This window comes from Gopherus flavomarginatus, chromosome 4, assembly GCF_025201925.1.
Source record: "Gopherus flavomarginatus isolate rGopFla2 chromosome 4, rGopFla2.mat.asm, whole genome shotgun sequence".
NCBI classification, from domain to species: Eukaryota; Metazoa; Chordata; order Testudines; family Testudinidae; genus Gopherus; species Gopherus flavomarginatus.
The window spans coordinates 83688168-83709723 of NC_066620.1; the positions used below are offsets into that span (position 1 = coordinate 83688168).

General features: G+C 38.5%; 1 protein-coding gene across 1 annotated transcript in view; it reads left to right on the forward strand.

Moving 5' to 3' along the window:
• SIPA1L2 (signal induced proliferation associated 1 like 2) overlaps positions 1-21556 on the forward strand; it is a 249856-nt gene that overhangs the window by 167072 nt on the left and 61228 nt on the right. Inside the window, exon 12 of the mRNA XM_050949013.1 lies at positions 774-1048. Coding sequence (XP_050804970.1) covers positions 774-1048 — 275 coding nt within the window. The remainder of the gene's footprint in view (positions 1-773; positions 1049-21556) is intronic.

The following is a 21556-nucleotide window of genomic DNA, read 5'->3' on the forward strand; positions in this document are numbered from 1 at the left end:
CTTTACCATTTGTGAAACTGTTCAATTTTATGTAGTATGGAAAAAGAAATCCCTGTAGTAAAAGCTAAAATTTCAGTTTACTTGATTATTCCATATAATGCCAGAATAACTTCCAATTAAGTATGAAAGATATCAGTTCTCTTCTCTCAGTTCCCAATGAAATAATCAATCTTCTCTCATTTGTAGCCAAGCCCCCATCTGGAGATGGCAATGGCATGGATGTCATAGATCAGAATCTGATTGCTAGAGCAAAAGAAATACATTATTTTATTTTGTTACTTAGTGTTGGGGGATGAGAATCTGTTGGAACTGAAAAAATTTCACTTGATTTTACTCATCTTAAATTTCAAGGTGGTTATTTTCCTGAAGAAAAAGCCTACTACACACCTGCAGTCAATCAGCTAACAAAAAATGAAGTAATTGACAGGTTTGCATTTTGCTTGCCCTGTGTTTTGAAACTAAGACAGCTGCGAAGTATTCAGTAAGATATAAATGTCTTTGCATTGGAAAAAAATAAGAATTTGACACAGGACAACTGGTTGTTCCAGGGAGGTCAAATTTTAGGACTCTGAAGATCTTCATTTATTTTGCTCTATGCAGAAACCTGTGGTCAACCATAAATGACAAAATGATTTTTAGTCACCTATTAGTATGTTAAGAGTATTGCACGTGAAACCAAACATAGCTTTATTATGTCAGAAAATAGATCGTTTCATGTTTCCAAAGAAATCAGCCTATAAAGACAGTAGCATAACAATCTGATACTCCTTTAGATAGTCACCAGAGGATGTGAAACAACGGAAATGACCCTACGGAGGAATGGGTTGGGCCAGCTTGGATTCCACGTTAACTTCGAAGGAATAGTAGCAGATGTGGAGCCATTTGGTTTTGCATGGAAGGCAGGCCTAAAGCAAGGGAGCCGTCTAGTTGAGATCTGTAAAGTGGCTGTGGCAACCTTGACTCATGAACAAATGATTGACCTTTTACGCACATCGGTGACAGTAAAGGTGGTGATTATTCAGCCACATGAGGATGGATCACCTAGAAGGTAACAAGCAATAGTCCTTAATGTGACATTTCCAACTGTCTTTTCTTTGCTGGTGCTTATTATTTGGCTTTTTAACAAGTGCTGTCTTTGGTAAAGACCCTTAGGAAATGGATATTGTCTCTCATATTTGGTAATAATGGGATTGTGGTGTTAAAGCAATTCAGAAAAAAAGAGCCATTACCTTGTAATAGAAGATAAAATGTGATCCTTTATGCAATTTAATGGGAAACTGACTTTAGTTTACTTCCTATCCTCTCAAGCCTTATAAACTGTAGCATGATTGAACAATTTTAAAAATTGGTTGTGACTTCTCTTCCACAGGAGACAGTTTTATTCTATTTTAATATTAGTTTTGTAAATTAGGAAACCTTGCCTGAACAATATACTCTTATTTCCTTTGAGGTTTCTTTAACTTCTAACTATTGAGATAGGGGACTTTTATTTTAACCTGTGATTAACAGAGAAACATTGGATATGAGAGAGATATGGGATCATGCCACAGCTTCTTTCCCGTTCTCCGTAAATAGCTGCTCTAAGTCATTCACATTAACTGTTGAATCATATCAGTTGAATCATTAGCTAAAACTAAAATCTTGCTGTAACATGAAATAAATGGGTCATGCTTGGGAAAAGAACATAAGAAAAGATGACTGTATCATTCTTTCTGTGGGTGGGGTGCAATGCCTGCCAGTGCCTCCCTTTGATTAGGGTGCTGTTCGTGGCCGGAAGATTTTTGCCTTGTTGCCACCTTTTGAATAAAAGTACATCAGCTGACAACTTACATTCAAAACTTCACAAAAATCCAATCTTATTTCACTCATCCTTTACCTATGCACCATGAGTTTGGCTAATGAGTCTGAATTAGAAGTGTGCTTCAGTAAATTGAATTACTTGCTTGTCTCCTTAAATCTTCTGTTGATATTCTTTTAATTTAACAAAGGGAAAAAAATAGGCATGCTGCTCTTGGCATGAAAATCAGCCATACATTTTTACAGCATATACAGTGATGTGAGTTATTGGCAAGCTATGTGTGAATGCTGATGTGTTTGTTCTCCAGTCAGTTATTGGACAGATGAATGACACAAAAAGTTCTCCTCCATGCCATAACCTGCACCTCCAAGTTTTGGGTTCCTTTTTGGGCGGGAGGTGGGGAGAGAGAGAGACAGACAGATGTACACACACCTCTGTTTTCACTACTTGCATATAATTTGCAGTTAAATGTCTCTCTGCTTAGCTCAGCTTTTCTCTCCATCTGCTTCTGAATATGAATTTTCACTATCTTGTGTCGTGCACATTCCCAAGCTGATTACGAAATATAAGCCTAATGAGCTGATTCATTATACTTAAGATAAAATGTATATTTTATAGTGCTTGGTAGAATTATGTATTGTTTATGAGCAGTTTTTACATATCATGTGATACATTTTTTTCAGTTAAAATTATGAAGTCAAAATTCAGTATAACACACTAAGAGATGCATTGCATCTGCTCTATCTGTAAGTTAGAATTCTAGCTGTGTGCCGCTGAACCGGAAAGAAAACTTCAAAGCATCTCCTGGGGAACCGAAATATAGATTCTTCACATCTTTCAGAACTGGGTATCTAATCACTACTTAAAAATAAATTGAAGATTACTTTTAAATTTACAGTCTAGCTGTAAAATGTGTAAAGCACCAGTGCTTTATTAAAATAAAAAGCCATGTAATCAAAAATAAAATTACAAAAGAAATGGGACTCTTCGCTCCTGCCTTTTCTGTTCACTGGGCCCAGTTCTGATCCCACTGAAGTGAAAATCCCAAGATTTTCAGAAGTGTGACTAGTGATTTGGGGAACAATTTGAGATGCCTGAAAGGGGCCTGATGTGCAGAAATTGCTGAGAACCCACCCTTTCCCAAAATTGATAATTGAAAGAGAATAGACAGACAAGAGCTGGGGGAAAGGAACACAACGGTTGCAGGAACATTAACAGTGTTGAGCAACTCTTCCTGCACCCAGCAGTTTAGATGCCTTTCAATTTGCTATATGATACATTTAAATGCAACAGTTCAGGGGCACTCAGTTTATTATCTCCCTTAAGTGTTGTCTAGTACGGTGTGATCTTAAGGATCTGGCTGCAGACCAAGGGCGTTTACATGCACATATTTTGGCAAATCCCTAGTGAAATGCTCCCTGTGCTAGAGTTCCAAGGTAGGCTACTCCTTGCAGCAGGGCGCATAGATGAAGATTTATTGTATGTGTTCTTAGCAAACTGATTGTATATTATTTCTATGACCCCACACATCTTGCTCTTTCTCGTCCCTCCTCGCTTGACAGGCAACGAATGATTCTTTAGTTTTGTCTACCTCTAGTCACTTAGACCATGTCTCCTCCCCTTTCTCCTCCAGGCTCCTTGAAAAAAAGTAGCACAAGGAAACTGTCACTATTCAGGGCAGTTGTTTTAAAAAAAACTTTCTCCAGTGTTTCTTAATTTCTCTTAGAATAAGCAGAAATGAGAAGGATGCTTTCCCCAAGGATATTTCTCAAGAACCATGAGTATGCTAGCTTCAGGGATACAAATATGAGCCTCCATCCTCATTTTCTTTTGTTCCTTGTGGGATACCCACTGCATCCGGCACAACACTAGCTTCTGGGGTAAATACAAGAACTTCTGTGGGCCAGCATGGTCTCAGGCATACATGCAGCCCAAGGCAAAGCCTCTTCTGGGAATTTTATGCTTTTTGGGAGACTGTGGATGTGAACAAGTCTTTAGACAGGCTAATGAATGAGCATTTTAAATTAGAGAAACGCTGCGTGCTTGTTTAACCTCCCTTTTGGTTGATCCCACTGAGGTATGTCTGCATTTGAATTGGAAAGTGTGATTCCCAGCTAATGTAGACATACCCATGCTAGCTCTTCTCGAGCTAGCATGCTAAAAATAGCAGTATGGCTGGGGTAGCTTGAGCAGCAGGTTGGACTAGCCACCAGAGCACATACATACTCAGGGAACCTGTGTATGTTTCTTGAGCAGCTTGCCTGAGCTGTTGCCGGTGCTACCCCAGCCACACTGCTGTTTTTAGATGCTGGCTCTAGCAGAACTATAGTGAGTATGTCTGCGCAAGCTGGGAATCATACCTCCCAGCTCAGATAAAGATGTAGCCCATGAAAACATGGTCATCTATTCCATTAGAAACCAATATCTCTTCCAAAGATACCTGCATTCAGATGATTGAGGAGGCTGTAGTAATTTTGAACTATCTGCAACCCTGTTGAGCCCTAATGCTTAGGCTGTGTATATTTGGAGGGCATGCATGGAACTGGGGAGGTGGGGTGGGGGGGAATCTCAGATAATGTAGAGCAATTCCAGCTCTCTTAAGAGTCATCATGAAGCAACTGAGTATTTTTTGTCAGCAATCATGCCTCTTAATGACGTTCTGCTATGTTTCCTGGATGTTCTTTACAAGTGTTGTAGAAATGATAGTGTGATACCTTTTAGCTTAGACATTGAGCAGAAAATTTTTTAGGCAGTGAAATAATAGGTTATCTTCTTTAAGGAGTTTTTAATTGTTTGGAAATTGCCTGGACACTTTTTTATAAACCATGTGATTAGAGCTATTTGGAATGTCCCAACAAGTCCAGAGTTCCAGGGTGGGTAGGTATTTAAAACTATTAATAGTTTCCAAAAACTTAGTAGGCACAAGACTGGAAGTAAAGTGGCTGAACCAGTTTGTAGGGTGTCAGAAGTTCAGGATGGAAACTATGTATTAATCTCTTCTAGAACTATCCCTTGAAGACTCTCTGGAATTAATCTGCAAGAAAGATGCATATCTACAAATCCTGATTCATGCATTTCAGGGTGGTTCAGCCCTACTTCTAGTACTTGATTCTTTCAATGCTTTTGATTACTGCCTAAGGATCTTCCTGTAAACCCTGATGTAGTAGTGGCAGTAATTCTCCTGGGAGGGAGAGTATTTGTATGACGGGTTGGACCTCCCCCCCAGTCCAGGATGCCACCTGATGTACTGGGGTTTCACTGAGCTGCCTGCTCCATTAGCCTGGGCTCCATCTCCCTGTTTTGCTGAATCAGGCTTTCCGGCCTCTGACAGCACGCACACACAGGTAGGGATGCACCAGCTGTAGAATCTCACACACTCTGCAAGCAGCTCTCTATGGGAAGATTCAGCTAGGAAATTGCCCAGGACTCAAGTACACACCCCCTTTTGGGGAGTAAACCCAAAATAATATTGTCTTGCACTGTACAGAAAAGTCTTCACAGCACAAGCTCATAAAAATTTGCCCTCTTCCTCTGTGTGGAGAGAGAGAGAGATGGACAGCTTCTTGCCCCTCCCAGATACGAATTGCACAAATTGAGTTATGTTATAAACAAGAAATAAGTTTATTCACTGTAAAAAGGCAGATTTTAAGTGATTATAAGGGATAGCAAACAGAACAAAGCAGATTACTAAGCAAATAAAACAAAACGTGCACACTGAGCTTAAGATCTTGAAGAGACTGGTTTCAAGAAGTAATTTCTCACCCTAAATGTTGCTTTTGGGCCGACTGCAGAAATTCTTTAAGGTTAGCTACCTTTCTTGCAGCTTAAATCCTCAGGTATTTTATTCACAGACCAGATCCCTTTTCCAGCCTGGGTTCAGTACTCCTCCCTCTTTCCCTTTGTCCTTGTTCCTTAGGTGTTTCCAGCAGTCACCGTGGCTGGGGAGTCAGTGAAGGGTGAACCTAGATCAACTTACTCCTCAGCCTTAAATAAAATTTACGTAAGGTGGGAATCTTTTGTTTCCCAGTCTTGACCTCCCCCTTCTTTTAGTGGAAAAGTACTAGAAGTCCAAGATGGTGTTTTAGTACCAGGTAACATGACCACATGACCTAGTAGTGTCACCGCAAGGTCTCTCCCAGGGAGGGGAGAGATGAGTATCTTCAAAGTCTTATTGTTTCTTCCTAATGGACCTTCAAGGCTGATGGCCGGTTGTCTGGTGGGTGTTTCCCAAGTACACTCCGAGTTATAATTGTTACATAGTCAATATTCCTAACTTTAAATATAGAAATGATACATGCAGACAAATTGGATATCATTCAGTAAATCATAGCCTTTCCAATGATACCTTACAAGACCCATCTGTCATTAAAATGTGTTTGCCATATCCATATCATAAGTATATTTCCATAAAGAATATGTGGTGTAACGTCACAACTTGTCATACCTTGTTTAGAGTTTTGGCTCATCGGAACATGGTCATCTTGTTTCAGCAGTCTGCTTTTGTGAAAACAAGGTCAAAAGCTAGTTTTGGTTTCTGGACCTAGTGATGAAAGTGTTTTTAGTTTTTTAAATCTCATTTCCTTTCAGTAGAAGTCATTGGTGGGAGCAGGAACTAGACAGATTCAACAAGCGTTTCCATCCCTGGAAAGACTCATTCAGCAGACTGAGATGCAAAAGCCTCGTCATCTCACTCCTGGAACTGATTGTGACTTGGTCTTAGCTACACCTGAGGAGCCACTAGCAGATTTTTTTTGACTTTAGGAGTGTAGTTATTTGAATTAGAGGAGAAATAAGCTCCACCAAAAGATGAAAAGAGATAGCATCTAACAAAATATGCCCCAGGTGGTTCCAATTCATGTGTAATTGATAACAGATACCAGTATCTTGGCTTGGGCAGCCTGAATAAACCATAAGATGGCACCAGGTATTTGTGTGGAGTTGTCTCTGATGTATGCCATTGAGCACAAGAGAGTTACGCCCTCTGCACCATGGGAGATAATCCTTTTATTATCAAATCTTTGTCAGAACCAGCATTGTGGCAGCAGTAGCTTACATAAATCAGCAAGGGGTTCTCAAAATACATTTCCTGTCAAGAGGAGTTTCTTTCCGTTGCGGAGCATAATCAAACCTTTGCTTCATTCAGGTTTTGCATGTCTAGAGGGAGGATGGTGGAGAAGCAGAGAGAGGTTTCATACATATTTTTGCATTATTTCATTTAACCTATGCTTCTGTCATGAGATTTTGCTCATTGGAGAGAGTTTATTTTCCAACTCATATTTAATTTAAAGAAGAAAAAATGACCAAAAGGAAAAAACATTTTCTTCCAATGCGTGATACACCTCTATCCTGATATAACATGAATTCTGATATAATGTGGTAAAGCAGTGCTCCGGAGGGGCAGGGCTGCGCACCCCAGCAGATCAAAGCAAGTTTGATATAATGCGTTTTCACTATAACACGTTAAGATTTTTTGGCTCCCGAGGACAGGGTTATATCAAGGTAGAGGTGTACTTTATTTCATGAAGTTTCTATGTATATATGGGGGTGATCCTGGAGAACTATAGTCAACACTTTTAAAAAATCAAATTCTAATAATTGTATGGCAGAAGACATAAGTTTACCTTTGACTTGTGTCTGGCCTATTTTTGTCATCTTGTATTTTAATCTCATTTCCTATGAAAGCACTGTAGTTTAAATGACATTTTATGAACGTGTAATTAAATACAAAGAAAATCAGAGGTTTTGAATTCTACCATTAGATGTATCTTAAATTTATCTCAGATTAGCTATCATTAAGACGTTGATATTCATTAACCGCTCTATTTCTACTAGAATCAAAGTACAAATAGAAATTTTGGCTCTGAATGAGAATATACATCTAATCTTAGCTAAGAAAATCGCATTTGTTTCATAGAACAACCATCTAGCATTTTATTAAAGCCCCTTTTCCAGTTACTGAGAGAATCAACTGATTCTTCCCTGGCTTGACTTAAAGCCAGTTTTCACTTAAAGCTGACTGCTGAGTTTTAGGAATAAAGAGCAGTAAGAACTTCCTCTTTGGGAAGGAGGGGTGCTTATTAGCACCGGCATCTTGCTGGGATCAAGTTCTGGAGTGAGTTTACTTGCATTGGATATGACTGCCATGTAGAAGTTTGGGAATTACACTCTTCAAATGAAAATAATAGTTTAAAGTTTGGACGGGTGTTTCCAAAGCAGTCCAGTCCCAGACCTTAACTGTTTTAGTTTGATTTTAAATAGGGATGATGGCTTACCTGCGATGCAGCCTTCAGTCCCCCACCATTATAAATTTTTAATTACACCTTGTAAGTATGAACACATCTAGAATATTAACACACTGAATCATTAACTATGAGTTTTTATTTTTAATATAAGATCATTTGCAACATAATTCTTTCCAGCACACAGAGAGATGCCTTGGAATCTTGCTCATATTTAAAGATGGTTGTATGGGTGAGGAGGGGAGAATTATTCAATGCAATATATCAGACTGCTACTGTCAACACATTCATATAATAGATGTTTTCCATCACTTATTCATTTCTGACAGTAGATCATTGCATGTTGACTCCCTGTGCTTCTGCTCCACTTGAGAGCAGAAGTCTGCCTGCAAAATCAATCACAGGATCAGAGCCTAAGTTTACTAATTAGCAAAAATAATAAACTTGTTTTAGACATTGAAATTGACAGAACACTTACCACCTTGTTTTCTTCAGCTATTAAGTCATTATGCGCAGATTGGGATATCACAGATATTTGCATGGCAACACACTGATGTTCATCCACAGAGGAGAAACTGCTGAATACCTTCTGTTCCAGTAGAGTGTAAGAACACGCAAGACAATGCATTAGTTTTTGTATAAATGTTCATATTTCAGGTTTGCTTCAGTAGGACTCTATCTTTAAGAAGATTTTGTGCCTTGCTGCTCTTATTGTCAGTGTGCCCAGTGTTGTCATAGCAATGCTTAGAACTATGCACACGTTGTCACAGTAAAATAATGAACTGAATTTTAACTTGCATTCCTTGACATTATCACAATAGTGCTCAGAGATGATACCACATGCTTTGATCAGCCAAGCCAAATCAATGAGTTCTTCCTTCTAGTTCTAAGTCCCTTTTAAACTATGAGCTTCTATAACTACTATGAAATAGTGGCTTAAAATCTGAGAACAAACAAATTCAAAACAAACAGCATTCAGATGGACCAGGAATAGAAACATAAGAGCAGCCACTGTGCCAGAATGGTTTCAGCAGCAGTAGTTTCCAGTGACTGGGTCTGTGAGTGAGTTAATGGCTTGGAGTGACTTTGGGGATTTATAGCTGCTGCTGGTATACTCAGCTCCCACAGTTCTGAAATATTTGTTGTTTTTGAGTTTTGTGGCTGTTCCTGAACTTTCTTGGAGTTATCATCAAACCCTGCTGAGACTTTTACTCTTTTTCCTTTAAGAATTTTTCTAAAGCTGTCTGCCAATTAAATTGAGAATTGTATAATTTTCTTTTTTTAAGTCCTGATGTCAGTCTGTGAATTCCTGGGGTTTAAGATCAGGGAGAATTATTTCTCTAAGATCAGTCCTTTAGGCTATTAATAATTTGTAATCTCATACTGATGGCCATTATGCATGACTGACTGCACTGAAGGCTAAAGCAGAAAAATGTGAAACTCTCTGAAACCGTAACTGATAGTTTTGTTTATACAAATTGAGCTCAAAAGTACCAAGGCTTTAAGTGGAGTTTTAATTGTGGCCAATGCTACAAGACTGAAATGCTTGAAAATATCTGAGACTTGTAATTTGAGAGTACTAGATTTTTCAGAGGCAACAGAAGGAATTGACTGTAAGGAAACGTAAGAAAATAATGATGGCCATACTAGTTCAGACCAATGGCCCCTCTACCCAAGTATCCTGTCTTCCAAGCATGAGGTTGCGTCCCTGACCATCTTGGCTAATAGTCATTGTTAGACCTATCCTCCATGAACTTTAGCTTATTCTTTTTTTAACCCAGTTATACTTTTGGCCATCACAACGTGCCCTGCAATGTGTTCCACAAGCTGGCTGTGCACTGTGTGAAGAAGCTCTTCCATATGTTTGTTTTTTAACCTGCTGTTTGTTAATTTCATTGGGTGAGCCCTGGTTCTTGTGCTATGTGAAAAAGTAAATAACACTTCTTTATTCATTTTCTCTACACCATTCATAACTGCTGTTTGCAAAAGTTAAAGCTGCCTTATCTTGAAGCCTTTTTTTCCCCCCCTGGATATTTCTGCATTGAAATGAGTATGAAAGGACTATCATGGAGAATACAGATATATCAAACAGGAATTTGATTTTATAAAGTTATGTATTACAGTAAATGAAATAGCTTATACTATTGTATCTAACTTAGCTTTCGGCATTTTCTTCCCTTTATCTGTTTTTTGTAAACCAGAGGAAGAAATATATAAGTTGCTAATTCGGACTTGATTTTCTCTCTCTTGTAACTATCATGTAATTAACAAACTTCTTGGTATGTCTAAATTCTGGAAGGGAAAATTATGTAATTTGAGTGAGAACTTAATAGTTTTTGTTCTGTAACTTGGAATTTTGCTCAATTTGATGTATCCATTGTTACATTTTGAAAGTGTTATTGCATGTTACCTTGTAGTACCAGTATTTTACTTGTTTTAACAACCATACTTAAAAGAAACACAAATTACTTCCCTTGGAAGTGAGCCTTTATTTCAAAGGATCTGTTTTTTTCCAGTAGATAAATACAATATGCTTACAGGGTGAAATGATTGCTAAAAGCAAATGACCCATACTGAAACTTCCTGCAGCTGCAAATAGTGTGTGAATTGCTGAAGGTACGGTCTATAGTAATGCATTAGAGACCTAGTTTGTTTAATGAACCAGATCCTTAGCAGTCATTTAATTGCTTCTGCAGTTGATTCTAGTTAAATAAAACACCCTTGTTTCATCCCTTTTACTGAAGCAGCAATAATGGTGAAGATCAAGAAATTGGGTGGGGGGGTTATTCCATTGTATTACTACCCATACAATGAAGGCTATAATTTACAGTGTCTTACTATGTATTAAAAATCAGTTTGTGGTCAACTTCAGTATCTTGATTTAGTATGGTTAATTGATAATTGGGAGGGGGGCAGAAAAGAAAAGTCTGATGATGTGATTTTTGTTTCTTTGTGTTCTGTAAGTCTGCTGCTAAATGGTTGATTGTCTCGTTACCATGCAGGAGCGTTTATATCTGTAGTTTCTAGTAATGCAAATGGAGTTACTCCTGCTTGCATCAGTGGAAGAAATCTGGTATGATAAATTTTCAAAGTGCTTCTTGGGAATTTAGTAGAGAGAATCTACATTATATAAAGATAGGTGAACTTCTGGTTTTTGCTTAGTCCCTGGCTTGTTTATTTCTTGGTAGCTTTTTATAGCAGTATGAAATTATCTGTTTTGGTGATGAAAGTATCCACGGTGAGCAGAGAAGTGTTTTACTTTGGCCTTTTTTGTTTTGCGCAACCAAGTAGCAATCAACTCAGAATTCACTGTGCACAAAATGTTTCTTTCTGCTCTACATCTGAAAGTTTATTAGCAGCTATAATGATTTTTCTATATTCTTTAAATGGTTTACAAAAATCCTTTAGAAAAGATTGCTTATATTGATTTTTCTCTTGAAATTAACACTCTGTTTGAACCATTACTTTGGCTAGAAGTGTAGATTTTGAATGCAGCTCCATGCACCATCATTGAAAATCCCTAAAAGAACCTTTGTGTGTTAAATTTGATGTGCTTTCTTTCCAAAAGTAGCCTACTTTCATATTGACTTTGACATTGTTCTAAGACTCAGCTATCAATCATATAGAGTCATAGACTTAAAGGTCAGAAGGGACTATTATGATAGTCTAATCTGACCTCCTGCACAGTGCAGGCCACAGAATCTCACCTACCCACTCCTGTATCAAACCTGTGTCTGAGCCATTGAAGTCCTCAAATCATGGTTTAAAGACTTCAAGCTGCAGAGAATCCTCCAAAAACCCCCAGAGCTTCTGCCAGTCTGCCCTGGAGGAAAATTCCTTCCCGACCCCAAATATGGTGATCAGCTAAACCCTGAGCATGTGGGCAAGACTCACCAACCAGACACCCAGGAAAGAATTTTCTGTAGTAACTCAGATCCCACCCCATCTAACATCCCATCACAGGCCATTGGGCATGTTTACTGCTAATAGTCAAAGATCAATTAATTGCCAAAATTAGGCTATCCCATCATACCATCCCCTCCATAAACTTATCAAGCTTAGTCTTGAAGCCAGATATGTCTTTTTCCCCCACTGCTCCCATTGGAAGGCTGTTTCAAAACGTCACTCCTCTGATGGTTAGAAACCTTCATCTAATTTCAAGTCTAAACTTCCTGATAGCCAGTTTATATCCATTTGTTCTTGTGTCCACATTGGAACTAAGCTTAAATAATTCCTCTCCCTCCCTGATATTTATCCCTCTGATATATTTATAAAGAGCAATCATTTGGTTAGGCTAAACAAGCCAAGCTCTTTCAGTTTCCTTTCATAAGACAGGTTTTCCATTCTTCGGATAATCCTAGTAGTCCTTCTCTGTACTTGTTACAGTTTTGAATTCATCCTTCATAAACATGGGAGACCATAACTACATGCAGTATTCCAGATGAGGTCTCACCAATGCCTTGTATAATGGTTGTCATAAACAGATAAGTAAGAGTTTATAGAACAGAAGTACTTTATATCTCTTTTGCCTGTAAAGGGTTAACAAAATCAGTGAGCCTGGCTGTCACCTGACCAGAGGACCAATCAGGGGATAGGATACTTTCAAATCTTGAGGGAGGGAAGTTTTCGTGTGTGCTGTTAGATTTTGGTGGTGGTTTTCTCTGGGTTCTGAGAGTGACCAGACGTGCAACCAGGTTTCTCCCCAATCTCCCTGATACAGGTTCTTATAGATTCAAAATAGTAAGTACTAATTGATAAGGCGAGTTAGGCTTATGTTTGTTTTCTTTATTTGCAAATGTGTATTTGGCTGGGAGGAGTTCAAATTTGTATTTTGCTGAAAGGATTTTAATTTGTACTTGTATACTTAGGCTGGGAGGGTATTCCCAGTGTCTGTAGCTGAAAGACCCTGTAACATATTCCATCTTAAATTTACAAAGATAATTTTTACTGGTTTTTTTCTTTCTTTAATTAAAAGCTTTTCTTGTTTAAGAACCTGATTGTTTGTTTGTTTGTTTTTTATTCTGGTGAGACCCCAGGGGACTGGGTCTGGATCCACCAGGGAATTGGTGGGGAGGAAGGAGGGAAGGGGGAGAGAGAGGTTAATTTCTCTCTGTGTTAGGATTACTTTCTCTCTCAGGGAGAGTCTGAGAGGGGGAAAGAGAAGGAGAGGGGAAGGTGAATTTTCCTCTGTTTTAAGCTTCAAGGAGTTTGAATCACAGTAATCTTCCAGGGTAACCCAGGGAGGGGAAGCCTGGGAGAGGCAACAGTGAGGGAAAGGGTTTACTTTCCTTGTGTTAAGATCCAGAGGGACTGGGTCTTGGGGGTCCCCGGGCAAGGTTTTGGGGGGACCAGAGTGTACCAGGCACTGGAATTCCTGGTTGGTGGCAGCGCTACAAGTACTAAGCTGGTAATTGAGCTTAGAGGAATTCATGCTGGTACCCCATCTTTTGGACGCTAAGGTTCAGAGTGGGGAATTATACCATGACAACGGTACTAACACCTCCTTATCTCTACTGGAAATACCTCGCCTGATGCATCCCAAGACCACATTAGCTTTTTTCACAGCCGTATCACATTGGCGGCTCATAGTTATCCTGTGATCAACCAATACTCCGAGGTTGTTCTCCTCCTCTGTTACTTCCAACTGATGAGTCCCCAGCTTATAACAAAAATTCTTGTTATTAATTCCTAAATGCATGATCTTGCACTTTTTACTATTAAATTTCATCCTATTACTATTACTCCAGTTTACAAGGTCATTCAGATCTTTCTGTATGATATCCCGGTCCTTCTGCGTATTGGCAATACCTCCCAGCTTTGTGTCATCCGCAAACTTTATTAGCACACTCCCACTTTTCGTGCCAAGGTCAGTAATAAAAAGATTAAATAAGATTGGTCCCAAAACCAATCCCTGAGGAACTCCACTAGTAACCTCCGTCCAGCCTGACAGTTCACCTTTCAGTACGACCCACTGTAGTCTCTCCTTTAACCAGTTCCTTATCCACCTTTCAATTTTCATATGGATCCCCATCTTTTCCAATTTAACTAATTCCCCCTATGGGACCGTATCAGATGCCTCACTGAAATCAAGGTAAATTAGATCCACTGCGTTTCCTTTGTCTAAAAAATCTGTTACTGTTTCAAAGAAGGAGATCAGGTTGGTTTGGCATGACCTACCTTTTGTAAAACCATGTTGTATTTTCTCCCAATTACCATTGACCTCAATGTCCTTAACTACTTTCTCCTTCAAAATTTTTTCCAAGACCTCGCATACTACAGATGTCAAACTAACCGGCCTGTAGTTACCCAGATCACTTTTTTTTCCTTTCTTAAAAATAGGAACTATATTAGCAATTCTTCAGTCATATGGTACAACCCCAAGTTTACAGGTTCATTAAAAATTCTTGCTAACGGGCTTGCAATTTCATATGCCAATACCTTTAATATTCTTGGATGAAGATTATCTGGGCCCCCCGATTTAGTCCCATTAAGCTGTTCGAGTTTGGCAATATCTACCTCCATATCCTCATTCCCATTTGTCATCCTGCCATTATCCCTAAGCTCCTCAACTAAAGACTGAAGCAAAGTATTTGTTAAGAAATTGGGCCATGCCTAGATTATTCTTAACCTCCACTCCATCCTCAGTGTTTAGTGGTCCCACTTCTTTGTTTGTTTTTCTTCTTATTTATATGGCTATAAAACCTTTTACCATTGGTTTAAATTCCTTTTGCAAGGTCCAACTCTACATGGCTTTTGGCCTTTCTCACTTTATCCCTACATGTTCTGACCTCAGTAAGGTAGCTTTCCTTGCTAATCCCTCCCATCTTCCACTCCTTGTAGGCTTTCTCCTTTTTCTTAATCAGTTCTCTGAGATGCTTGCTCATTCACCTTGGTCTACATCTCCTGTCTGATTTTTTTTCCCCTTTCTTGGGATGCAGGCTTCTGATAGTTCCTGCAACTTTGACTTGAAGTAATTCCAGGCCTCCTCCACCTTTAGAGCCACAGGTTCTTCAGTCCAATTCACTTCCCTAACTAATTTCCTTAATTTTTTAAATTTAGCCTTTTTGAAATTAAAAACCCTAGTCACAGATCTATTTGTTTTCCTTCCATTTAGTTTGAACTGAATTAGCTCATGATCACTCAAACCAAGGTTGTCCCCTACAACCATTTCTTCTATGAAGTCCTGACTACTCACCAAAACCAAATCTAAAATGGCATCCCCTCTTGTTGGTTCAGCGACTACTTGGTGAAGGAATCCATCAGCTATCGCATCCAGGAAAATCTGAGCACTATTATTATTACTAGCACTTGTCCTCCAGTCTATATCTGGGAAGTTAGTCTCCTATGATTACTAAATACTAATAATATCTTAAACAAAATCTCAAGATAATTTCAACTTCGGGGAGTGGATGTGGCTTTTTTGTCTGAATCCTTGTCTGAATACACTTACTTTAACCCAATGGATTTTATGACAATATGTATCTTTATATATAACAGAAGCTTGCTGTTTTCATTGATTTTTTTTTTTTAATAGCTAATGTTATATTAAATTCTGTCACAGACTTCCTAGGTATAAAGTAACTTGACAAGATATGTTCCGTATACTATATGTTTAGGAAGCATCTTCCACTTCAAGACACTTCTGTTTTGTACTTTCTCACACCATTATTATGGTCTTTAAATATTCCCTAGTGCTTTCCTCTTTCTTCTGCTGTTTCAGTAGCTCCATCCATCAGTGGTGAAGAAACAGAAGACTGTTTTCTGTTGACCAACCCAATGCGCACACATCTTTCCTCTTCACTTAAATTCCACACTTTATTCAAGCTTGAGAGAATTTCTTACCCTTCCAAATTAGGGCCAAAGTTGATTTGTCATTTGGCTCTATGTAAGCAGAAAATGGATGAAGTTCTGTAAGGAAAATTTCAAAGTGCAGGGCCAGAAGTACATCCTACTGAAGATATGGTCCATTTCTCAGTGGGTGACAAATCAGCAGATCAGTCTAAGATGACTATCACCTTGGTGTGTAAGCACCAACATCTGTGTATGTTCATACAGTTTTCCGTAACTTTGGAATTTGAGTCACAGTCAGAGCATAACTTCAAGGAAAGTGGGCACACTGTGTTCACTGACCCCTTGTGTGCGTATTGTCCCACATAAAGGAGGAATCACTGCATGCTACTGTGCTGCAAGCTGGAATACGGGAACCCATTACAGAATGTGTTGATGGCTGCCCATGTCTCTTCCCCAGCTAGCCTGCTGGTTGAAACAGGAGGCTGTGCTAAGGGCCTTGCTCGGTCTGTTTGGGGTACTGTAGGAGAGTGTGATAGACAAGGTCTTTAACCTCTGAAGAAAGTGATATGATATTCCAAAGGAATCTCTCTAGCACTAAGATCTATCACACAAAAAATGTAGCTGCCCCCAGTAGCAGACAAGTGGACAGGAGGAGGAGGAATCTGGGAATGTGCCGGCCTGCTCCACTGTTCCCTCATCTTCTCCTTCCCCCTACTAATCTCACTCAGATACTAGGAATACACTATTTCTGACCTTGAAAGATATTTTTAGTACATATCAATTAGAATTTGGCTTTGTTGTTGTGGAGTCAGAGTGAAACCAAGGTTAGCAAACTTGTTATCCAAAAGAAGGATTATTCATCAGTTGAAGATGGCACACTTGGGAAGTATGATAAATAATCACTTTTCGGGCAGTAACCCTGCTGTTTATCAAAACTCCAAAGCTTATATTTTTACATTAAAATGAATGCTTGGGACTCAGAAAGCTCTAATGTGGTTGCTTTTCTTTGTTTGATATTTTCTAATCATTGCATTCTTAATGCCTTGTAGCAAGCTTTTTTTTTTTCCAAAATGTATTGCTCCCAGAATTTCAGGGTTATTCTCAGGAGACAGCAAGAAAATTTGTGTTTCTTTGCACCGTCAATGGTATGGAACTCAGTTATGTTTTCATTTAACCCTAAAGTTGAATGTATCCTCATTTTTCTTCCAGTTTCTATCCAGCACTGTAATTACAGGCTGCATAAGCACGTATGTACATTTATTATTGAGCAGAGAAAATAGCCCAAAACTTGTATGTAATTGATCTGTCAACCTTATCTAAATTTTTTAAGCATTTCCTTTTGATAAGTCTGATGATGATCTCAAATTATGCCCTCCACTAGAAGTTTTGTACAAATCAGTTTAATTGATCTGATATGTCAGCAGAAGTAAAATGTAATTAATAATGATTGAATTACGTGTTCATATGAGAGCAGATTTTTGTAGCTGACTTTGCATTTCAGACTTGATTGGTATTGAATTATTTGTGAAAAATGGCTTCAACTACTAGTTCTATATGAATGATTCCTAAATCTCTCTGACCTGTCTTCCTCCTCCAAATCTTGCATCTCCAGATGTCTTTGACATCACTTGCATGTTCCATCATCATTTTAAACTTCCAGCACTAGATATCTTCTCTTTCATCCTGATATCACTCCCCAACTTTGTTCCTCCCTTTCATTATTAACTTGACTATATCATTCCCTTTTCCTAGGTTTACAGCTGTGGTATGACTTTTCCTTTTTCTCTCTCTCTCCTCCTCTCCCCCCTCTTCCCCCCCCCGCCCCCCGCATTTTTCCTTCCTTCTGATCCTTTACCTTCCCCATAAACATTGTATCATGTCATCTTTTGTGTGTGGTTGTCTTTTTGTATTCTTTGGGACTTGGAAATGTCTTGTTCTGGTTCTGTGGTCCTGTTCTCATTAGCGCAAACTGCAGGTTTGATACTGCTTCACTGATCACACAGGTGTGCCAATCAGGTTGTACTTTTTTGTTTTTTGATGTCCTGGTCATCCGCTTTATCCAGTGCATGTACTGTTTCCCCATCCTTCATGTCTCTCTCACATACAGCATTGCATCTCCAATGGCATTTAAGAAGCTTCCAACTTGCTTGTGGGCTCAGCAGCCCAAAGCTTTCCTTTTAAACTAAAAATGAAGATCTTACTTGATAAGAGCACATTGTCAACTTCAGCTCTTCACATCTCATGCCATGAGTGCTTACCACTTGTACTGGTAGAACTGGTAGTGCTGGAGGCAGCTTCATTATCAGAGGTCACTAGCAACATCATTGTACATTTATGATGCTATACATTATTTTAACTAATATTTACATCAGTTTGTTGATTTTTGACAGTATGCGGTTAATGTTAGTAGATTTCTGGAAGGCTGTGGGGACTAAGTTATAATAACGTGGATTGACCTTTGTTGTTTGGCCAATATTGTCCAGATAGAATCTCTAGGCTTGATCCAAAGCCCGTTGAAGTCAGCGGGAGTATTTGCATTTACTTCAATGGGCTTTGAACTATGCCTTCTGAGGAAGATGTTTGCATGCTTTCTGTGGCCCTGCTTGAAATCAGATAAAACATGCATGTTCATCAATAAAATCTGGAAGCTATTTCTGACCATGTCTATGCCTGCTCGTTATTTACTGGAATTTGTTTGGCTGTCTGGCCAAAACGCAACGGTTTCTTTGAATCAAGAGGATAGTCTGTGGTGAAGGCACTTGACAGGGATTTGGAGGATACAGGTGCAGTCCCAGTTCTGCCATGATCTTCCTTTGTAACCTTGAGAATGTCCATTAGTGTCTTCATTCATTTTCCCACCTGTAAAATTTGAATAATGCTTCCTTTCACCATTCTGCAAGTTCTATCAAGTGCATGGTTGCCTCCATATGTTGCTTCAAATATTTTTGTGGACATACTCACTTGCTAAGGTGAAAAAAGTTTATGAACCCCGTTTTACAGTTCATAAAGGAAGATGAGGAATTTGACTGGAAACACAAACGAAGCAGAACAAGGAGGCAAGAGTCAAACTGTAGATCAGCTGAGACTGCTGGCATATCCATTTGGTTCTGAGAATTTAAGGAGCTGGAAATTAAACATTTTGAGTATGATACAACAGTTGTATTTTCATAAGATTTAGTTGTAGAGCCCAATTTAATTGTGATCCAAAGTACAACAGCCATGCTGAGTAAGTCTCATTATGATGGTGGAATGTAATTGAAAAAGACAAGGCTTTCATGTAGTTATCAAGACAGCAGACTCTTAATCATAATATATAAAAGCTTTTTACGTTTTCTCAAGAGCTTTGCATTTAACTTCTAAGTACCATGTTAGCCTAATGTAGCTCCTTCAAGGCGCATCTTAGAAGCCCTTCATGTAGGAGCTTGAAAGGTTTCAGAGCTTCATGGTTTTTAAAGCTGATAATTTATTGTTGCAGACTGCTTCATAAGTGTATTAAACTAAAATGTTTGCAATAATATTTTAACACTGCAGATGACCACAGCTGCTGCTTTTTATGTGCTAAGATGCGGTAATCAGCGCTGTCCGGTGACTCGGAGTATTAGCTGTTCCAGTTAAGCCTGTAGGTGGTACTTTTATAAACTTAAAATTGCTATAGGTTAGCACATGTTTTCTGAACAGAGGATCCTTAAATATTTGAGTCCATCTATTTGGCTCAGAGGCCTGAGTACTAACCTACATGCCATTATGAAGGGGAAGAAATGTTCTGGCTTCTGATGTGTATATCTAGAAACTGACTGTCATCTGTATTTTCCCTTCTGATCATATTTACTGTCTAACTTTTTGAATCAGGGATCTTTTTTTAGTCTGTCAAAGCAATATGTTGGATGATATGGGGGAAAACTCTCCAGCAATTCTCTACTTCTATTTTACATCATTTAAATATCTTCATAGGAGCATAAGGCTTAGCTTTGGTCTTTGCATTTAAAAAGTAGGTGCAAACGCTTTTGTTAAATACAAATGTCCACATATACCTTTCAAATAATGCAATAACATGTAGCAAACAGACTCATTAGCAACCCAGCTAAATGTTTAATAGTAAATTATATACAATTTCAGCAATTAGCCAGGATAATTTTCTAGATCCAAAATAGCAGTGTCAGTATTCGGCTGGAAACAAACTAGTAGTTTATTTCACACGTCCCCAGTACATGGAGAAAATGCAGTTATGACCTTTATATTTCTATAAACTGCAGTACTCATTCTGTGTATGGTTGTTGTGAAGTAGTAAAGTATACCATTCAATCTGAGTGCACCAAACAACGTATTTTCTTTTTGTGATTTCAAGGAGGATAATGTTCAAAAATGTTTTGATTTAAGCAATGTATTTACCTGTTTTTAAGTGACTGGGACAGTATTGGATAACTCCATTGCTTCGTATCGTTTTGTATGTGAAGTCCAATGTGTCCTTATTCAACTTATGAAAGTGGCTTGATTAGATCTGAAAGTGATTTGAAATAGGGTTATTTACAAACCTCTGTTACAGAAACAATGTCTTGAATCACATAGTCATTGGTTAGTTGAAGGGACATATACTTCAGTTGAGGCAAGTAGCTACACATCTGTACAAAACTTATAAGTATAAATGTTAGCTGAGAAAGCGGTAATTTGGTGATATAGCATGTTTTTAGATATGTGGCAAACCAGATAATCATAATGGTCCTTCTGCACTTAAAATCTATGAAAATGTGCTTGTAGCAGCTAAATTTAAAATACTTCTTTAGGTTTAAGGATCTGGAGAATGACATGTACATATTGTAGAAAGAGCTTGTTCAAGTTACCAAACTAAGTGGTAAAATCAATATCTGGAAAAGCCTGAATTTGTAAGTGATGTTTTCAGCTTAAAGCAAAAACTTCTCACACTCAGGATTCATTGGAGTGAGGGTGAGGGAAGGATGCAGGATCTTAGGGAATCAAATTAGGGGTAGTTTAGATCACAGTTCACATAACCAAAATTCCTAATCCAATAATGACAATCCATATTGATAATTATATCCCAAAAATTATATTAAAAAGGGTGGGGAGAAAAACTTTTCCTATTTCTAGCTTACGAAACTTTTTCCGTAAGTGCAGATTTGTGTAAGTCGCGTTTGTATAACCCGGGGAGTGTCTGTAATTTAATTTTTAGTTAATTCACTCACTCATTAACAGACAGGGAAAAGGGGAAGTCTCTTTAGCAGCACCAGTAGTACACTCTTGTAAAAGGCTGCAGCAATTCTGAGTGTGCTCACACAGTCTGAAGAAATCTTGCTGTTAGACTTTAAGTTTTTATTCTCACTTCCATCTGTTCTATCTTTTCTAAAACAGGCTTGATGTCTGGGCAATTCTTCAATAGTAATAACTCATAACTTTGGGGCATTAGTTACTATACTGACCAAAAATGAATGTTGTGAGTAAAAAATTGCCGAGTCCAGATCGTGACATTCAAACGACAGTTTACTTGGTGGTCTTCGCGATGCTTTATCAGAGTTATGGGCTTCTGGGTTCATTGCTTCTGCTACTTCATAGGCTGACACAGTAGGAATATTCATACAGTTCAAGGAAGGAGGAAAGTAATGCCAGGCAAACTTGCAAAGGATGAAAGGTCAACAGATCCCAAAAAAGTTGTTGAATGTGAGGCTTTCAATCCCCAGTTAGACACCAATAGTAACACAGTTTGATGATAGGATGT